The 7039-nt window shown below is 62.8% G+C and overlaps 1 protein-coding gene across 1 annotated transcript in view; it reads left to right on the forward strand.

Moving 5' to 3' along the window:
- ABHD8 (abhydrolase domain containing 8) overlaps nt 1–7039 on the forward strand; it is an 8857-nt gene extending 1818 nt beyond the window's left edge. The window contains exons 2-5 of the mRNA XM_027909430.1: nt 4192–4933; nt 5636–5806; nt 5909–6125; nt 6270–7039. Of these exons, the coding sequence (XP_027765231.1) occupies nt 4200–4933; nt 5636–5806; nt 5909–6125; nt 6270–6419 (1272 nt within the window). The 5' untranslated portion in view covers nt 4192–4199 and the 3' untranslated portion in view covers nt 6420–7039. The remainder of the gene's footprint in view (nt 1–4191; nt 4934–5635; nt 5807–5908; nt 6126–6269) is intronic.

Consider the following 7039-nt stretch of genomic DNA (forward strand, 5'->3'; position numbering starts at 1 on the left):
CGGACAGGGAAGCCAGGCCTGGAAGAACAAATCCAGCTGAAGTGGGTTTTCCCATTTTTTCCAGGGGGAGTTTTACTTTCCAGGACTGAGATTAGGCAGCCCAAGGATTCTTCTTGCATTTCTCTGCGCTTGGTGCTTGAAAAAAACCTGCTCTGATGTGTTTGGTGCTGCAGATTCCACTCTTTGCTGAGAGGGAAGGACTGGGAGAGGGTGGGAAGAGCAGGATAACATCTGCCCATTCCTCAGGAGGGTCGTGTGTCATCATTAACACACGGCAGCCCCGGGGGGAAGGGATCAGAGCCCAACAAATTGCTCTGGCAGGTGGGATTGGGGCTGCAGCACAGCTCCTGTTCCTCTCTGGAGCTTCCCCTCCGAGGATTTGCAAGGAATCAGCAAATTCCAAGCCCCTGCTACTCCCTGAGGGGATGTAGAGCTCTGGGCTGGGAGGGGATGGGGGTTCTGAGGGGATTTTGGGGACGTTCAAGGCCATTGGTTCCGGCACCAACTCCCACTGTCCCCCTGGGAAACGCTGCTCTTGGTTTGTTTATTGGGATGAAATGTTTCCCAGGACTTCTCTTGGCAGGGGTGAGTGGTCACCCCGAGGAGGGGGAGGAGGAGGAAATTTTGGTCGCTCCCAGCCCCCTGGATGTTTGGGATATTGGCTACCCTCAGTGGTCTGTGCAGGGGCAGGGCCCAGGGAGGCAGGAGCAGGGGCTGTTTGGGGCAGGGTGACCCTCTTCCCTGCTGGAATGGCAATGGAAGAGCCAGCTTGGCTGGTCCATCCTGTGTGTGACCTCGGTGTGGTAACACAGGAATGGGCACTGCCCTGATACACCACAGGCTCAGTGTCAGCCCCGTGTCCCCTGTGCTGCCCCCTGAACCCCCATGGACCCCACGGACACTCCTGTGCCAGCCCCACACACTCTGTCATTCCCATGTCCCCTGTGCCATCCCCACACCCCCGTTCCAGCCCCGTGTCCCCGCCTGTCACGTTCCCCCCTCAGCCTCTGCTCCCTCCTGGCTGCCACATCCCATCTCATCCCACGTTTCCCCAGCTGTATCAAACCCCAGGCTCTGCAGCCCCGAAGTAGGTCAGGAAGTTGTTTTTCCCCAGCCAGGTTATTCCTCCCACCCAGGGAACTCTGCAGGGATGCTCCAGGACCAGGGCTAGGACTGAATCCTGGGATCCTTCCCCAGCATCCCTCGGACCTCCCATCCCTGCTGGGAGACGTTTCCTGAGGGCAGGTGGGATTTTTGGGGGGGAGGGGGAGGACCACGATATAGGTACGACCTCGGGGCTATAGGTACGACCTCGGGGCGACGCCACCGCCTTCCCAAGCCCTCGGGACAGGGATGGGAGGGATCCGACGGCAGGATCCCGCCGCGCCTGACTCATTGTTGTGCCTGGCCTTATGTAACCGGTGCCGAAATCCCGCTCCCGGCCGGGAGAGGCGATGGAGGGAGCCGGGATGAGGGGGGGGGGGGGAAAGCAGCTCGTCGCCATGGTTACCCGCATCCTTGCAAAGTTCCTCGCATCCATCTGCTTTCATTTCCAGCCCCTTTCATCTCTCCCAGGGAACATCCCTGGATGTTTCTGGCTGCCTGAGCGGCGGCAGACGGAGCGCTGGGTTAGAGGAGGTGTGTGGGAGGTGGGAGACGGGAACCATTCACTTCCCAGCCCCAAAACAAGGCCTGACACGGAGCCACTTTACCTCCCGTCCCTCCAGTCCCCTCGGAACGCCCCCGACTGGGATGTGCTCCGTGTTATCCCTGGAAGTGTGCAGGAGGCGTGTGGATGTGGCACTTGGGGACAGCGCAGTTCAACAGCATGGTTGGATTCCACGAGCTTAGAGGGCTTTTCCAACCCCAACGATCCCACAATTCCAGGATTTGTTTGCTCAGAGGCCCATCGGGGATGGCCACATCCCGGACCACGATCTCCAGCCTGGGCGTATCCAAGTGGATACAGCCCTTGGAGTGGGATCCCCCCCTTGCAGAGGGGTCCAGGCTCCTGCCCAGCGCTGGCAATGCCTGAGGGCAGCTCCAAGGCATGAGCCCCTGGATGTGCCTGCAGAGATCCTCTGCCAGAGCCTTCCAGCAGATCAATTCTGGGAATGAGCAGGAGGGACTAATTGAGTTAATCCCGAGGAGTTAATCAATGTCGGGGCGGGCTGGCCAGGACTCCTGTTTATAATCCACACCGACATCCTCGGGACCTTGTGGAACCGAGGCTCAGTGCCAGGGCAGGCTTGGTGGGAATCAGAGGAGGGATCACATCCTGGCTCCACGGGCTGAGAGCTGGAGCTGTGCAGGATGCAGGAGCTCAGGGGCTGCCTCAGTTCAAACATCTCCCTGTTTTCTGCCCATCCCATCCCTCTGGTCAGCACTCCCAGCTCAGAGCTGAGGGACCAAGAGCCTCCCAAGGCTGGCAGGGGGCATGGACAGAGCCTTGGCGTGTCCATTTTGGTGGAAGGGCAGCGGGGCCTCCTCCAGCCGGGGCTCCAGCCAGGCTGGTGCCGCTTCCTCGGGCCCAGCTCCCAGCTGGAAGCGCAGCTTCTGCCAGCCAGCCCTGGATTTGGCTTCTCCTTCCCAGGGCTCCGAGACCTCCAAGCTCAGCAGCTTGGATGGGTCCATCCCCGGAGCACCCAGGGAGCTCTCCGGCTCCCTGGATGGGTTTGGATCCCAGCCCAGGCGTGCCAGGGGAGCCCCAAAGGAGGAGGAGCCCCCCCAGGCCCAGCTCTGCTCATTCCCAATCCCCACATCCAGCCCCCAGACCCTCGGTGGTGCCTGTGAGGGAGTCAGGACGCTGTGCCCGACGGAGCCGGGTGAGAATCAAACCTTGGCTGCTGTTCCCGGAGCTGGCAGCACTCCCTGGATAAACCACTCTGGCCTTGCCAAGGGAACTGTTACCAGGATGGCCTGCCTGGAGCAAACAGGCTGGTTTTCCTGGGAAAACCCTCGAGCAGCGTGTTGTGCTGGGGCTGGAGCACCTGGGAGCCTGTTCGGGCCCTGGGAGTGCATTGGGTGCGCTTGGATCCCTGGGGGTCACTGAGGAGGGTCTGGTGTTGGCTTTCCCAGGTGGAATGAGTGTTAAAATCCACGGAGAGGGACCCCTGTGCTCCCAACCTGCCTCCAGCCTGGTTTTCCTTGGCATGATGTGCCAGCCCAGTGCCTGTAATCCTGCCAGGCTGCCCGGGGGAGCTGAGGGGCTGCTCCTTCCTGAAGGATCACAGGATCCATCCATTGAATTCCTGGATGGAAACACGCTTCTCCTTCTCCAAGGGGGTCACGGTGCCCCCTCCCGCAGGCCCAGCCCTTTGCGCAGCTCCTGCTCCGCTTTTTGCCCGTTGGCATCAATAATTCACCGTGTTTTGCCTCATCAATAATGAACACCCTCCCTGCTGCCATCCAGGGACCTTCCAGCCCCTCTGGCACCGCCGGGCTCCAGGCCTGGCATCAGTGTCCCCGCTGCCACCAGCCTCGGTGGTCCCCCCCCATCTGCAGCCTCTCCCAAAGCCAAGGAATGAGCTCTGGGGACATCAAGGACAGTGTCACAGCCCCCCCAGACCACATGGGGAGGCGGGAGGGGGTTCACCCCCCCTGCTCCTTCTCTTGCTGTGTTATTTTCAGCTGTGGTTTGTGGAGTGATTTTAATTAAATCCTTCATCTCCCGTCCCTGTCATTCCCACCTCGCTGCTGGAGCAGCTCTCGTTTAGGCTCGAGATGTGTGTGTATATATATATTTAATTGGTATAAATAATGCATTCCCAGTGCTGGCTCTTCCCTTTGCTCCACATTTGGTGCTACAAAGAGAATTTTTTGTCTCGAACAGGCTTTTCTTTGCGTGTTTCTCCCCTCGGTCAGAGCAGGTCCCTCCTCGGAGGGCTGAGATCGCGTGACGGGGGCTGTGGGTGACAAGGACATGGCTCGGACAAAGCAGGACAGGGAATGCCGGATCCCTCTGGGATCTGATCCCTCAGCCCATGTGCAGGAGGCTGAGCAGGGCTGTGATTTTGGGGGAGCATCACCATCACCCCAAAGGCATTTCAGAGGCACGTCCTGTGCCACCACGGCTTCTCCTGGGGCTGGCAGCGAGGGAGGGGGGACAGGGCTGTCACTGCTCCCCTGTGCCCCAGCCAGGGCCCCGTGGGTGCTGGAGCTGCTGCCTAACCCCCCTTTTCCCCTCTGCAGGGAGCATAATGCTGAACAGCATCACCGATGGGCTCCTGTGCTGCCTCATGGGCAAAACCACCAACGCCGTGGGGCCGCTGGACAGCGTTGAGTCCGGCAACGGCTACAGCTTCGTGGAGGTGAAGCCAGGCCGGATCCTGCGGGTCCGGCACAGCGTTCCCGTCCGCCCGGCCCCGGAGGAGCCCGAGGAGGCGCAGCCCGGGGCGCCGGAGCGGGGGGTGGTTCACTGCAAGCGCAGGATCACCCTGTACCGCAACGGGCAGCTGGTGATCGAGAACCTGGGCGACGCCGTGCGCTCCGAGATCCTGCAGTGCCAGGGCGGTGTGGCCGAGCCCGGCGGCACCGTGGAGCTGGAGCTGCCCGAGGCGGCCGGCCAGGCTCCCGCCCAGGGCCCCGCCGGCACGCCGGGCACCGCGCCTGCCAAGCGCCGCAAGCGCAGGCCCAAGAAGGTGGTGAACATCGACTGCAAGAAGCAGATCACCAGCTGCAAGGGCACACACGGCGACGTGGTGCTCTTCTTCATCCACGGCGTGGGCGGCTCCCTGGACATCTGGAAGGAGCAGCTGGACTTCTTTACCAAGCTGGGCTACGAGGTGGTGGCCCCGGACCTGGCGGGCCACGGCTGCAGCTCGGCCCCCCAGATCGCCGCCGCCTACACCTTCTACGCCCTGGCTGAGGACATGAGGGCCGTGTTCAAGCGCTACGCCAAGAAGAGGAACATCCTGATAGGGCATTCCTATGGGTAAGGGGCCTGGAGAAGAGATGGATTCACCCCCCTGCCTCCCCATCCCCTCCTTGGCAGTGAACGCCTGACAAATCCCGCGTCTCGGGGGCGTGAGGGTTCCTGTTCCGGGTTTATCCCTCAGCTCTGATCTCCTACATCCTCCTGGGGGGTGTCCCTGGGCCCAGCTAATCCCAGAGCCTGGCCTCTGGTGGGGAAGCTGGCAGAGCAGGGCCTATAAATAGGGTAAGCCCAAGAAAGTCAATTAGACAGAGACTAAGCAGTGCCTGGGAGGAGAGGGAGCTGGAGCCGGCTTGGAGACGGGCAGGATTAGACCAGGACAAGGCTGGGTCAGGCTGGCGGGCACCCAAGTGGGTCCCAGCACCCTGCTCTGCTCTGGGCAGGAGGGAAACCCTCAGCTCAGCCCCTCTGCTGGGGGAATTTGTGTCCCCTGCCCCAGAAAGGGGGTCAAACAAAGGGGAGTAGCCACGGATCCTGGGGATCACAGAACCCTGGAATGCTTTCGGTGGGAAGGCACCTTAAGGACCATCCAGTTCCACCCCCTGCCATGGGCAGGGACACCTTCCACTATCCCATGCTGCTCCAACCTGGCCTGGGACACTTCCAGGGATGGGGCAGCCACAGCTCCTCTGGGCAGACTGTGCCAGGGCCCCCCCAGCCCGGGGGTCAGGGCGTGGTCCCCATGTCTGTCTGTCCCCGCAGGGTGTCCTTCTGCACCTTCCTCGCCCACGAGTACCCAGAGCTGGTCCATAAGGTGATCATGATCAACGGCGGGGGCCCCACGGCGCTGGAGCCCAGCCTGTGCTCCATCTTCAACATGCCCACGTGTGTCCTGCACTGCCTGTCCCCCTGCCTGGCCTGGAGCTTCCTCAAGTGAGTGGCCACGCTGGTGACGGGGAGGGCTGGGACGGGGACACCTCCTCCTTCCCCCCCATGCCCCCGAGGCCGGGCTGACCCTCAGCTCCCCTCCTGCAGGGCCGGCTTTGCCCGCCAAGGTGCCAAAGAGAAGCAGCTGCTGAAGGAAGGCAACGCCTTCAACGTCTCGTCCTTCGTGCTGCGGGCCATGATGAGCGGGCAGTACTGGCCCGAGGGGGACGAGGTGTACCACGCCGAGCTGGCCGTGCCCGTGCTCCTGGTCCACGGCATGCACGACAAGTTCGTCCCGGTGGAGGAGGACCAGAGGATGGCCGAGGTACGGGGCGGGGTGAGAGGCTGCGCTCGGCCTCAGAGGTCGTTTCCAACCGCGTCGGTTCCGTGAGCGGGGCTGGGGGTGAATGGCCCAGGGGGCTCCTCCAAGCGCTGACCCTGTGCCACCAACCCCTCCCCCTCCCCGCAGATCCTGCTGATCGCCTTCCTGAAGGTGATCGACGAGGGCAGCCACATGGTGATGATGGAGTGCCCCGAAACGGTGAACACGCTGCTCCACGAGTTCGTCCTGTGGGAGCCCGAGACGCCAGCTGGGGACGGGCACGGGGAGAAGAAATAAGGCAGCGGGACCACGGAGACCGGGCTGCTCCCATGGGAGAGATGATTCGGAGCGCAGAGGGCTTTGGGAGAGCGGAGGGGCTCCGGGGGCTGCCCTCGGCGGGAGCGCAGCCCGTTTGGTTTCCCGGCCGTGCCGGAGGCTGGAGGGGGAGCAGGGAGGCTCCCCCAGGGCAGGGAGTGCAGGGCCGGCAGCGGCAACACGGGCAGACCTGGTCCCCACCCCCGCGGGGACGGCGCCGGAGCGTCTTCATCCTGTTCCTTTGTAGTGTTATTTTCCTCACGCAGCGACACCTCCGGGGACTGGTCCCACCTGCGGCGAGACGGGAAGGACTCGCAGGGGCTCCGGGAGGGCCGGAGGAGCTGAGCTGGGATTGCTTTAGAAGGGAAGCCAAAGGCTCTTGGGCCTCAGCAGCGGGATTTGCCTCTCGAGCCAGCCGGGAGGACGGGACAGCCACGTGGCAGCTTCGAGGGGCTCCTCGTGGACGGCAGCAGCTCCTGCACAGAGGATGAGGAGGTGTCCTGCCCCCGTGGGCACGGCCAGGGCCGAGGTGGGACTGGCCTGGCTGTGGCAGGGCCGAGCCTGAGCTCTGCCACGTCCCCCCCGGTCCCCTCTCCATCGCT

The sequence above is a fragment of the Empidonax traillii genome, unplaced genomic scaffold, assembly GCF_003031625.1.
Source record: "Empidonax traillii isolate 1590-97213 ecotype Southwest subspecies unplaced genomic scaffold, ASM303162v1 scaffold2121:size37435, whole genome shotgun sequence".
Lineage (NCBI taxonomy): Eukaryota > Metazoa > Chordata > Aves > Passeriformes > Tyrannidae > Empidonax > Empidonax traillii.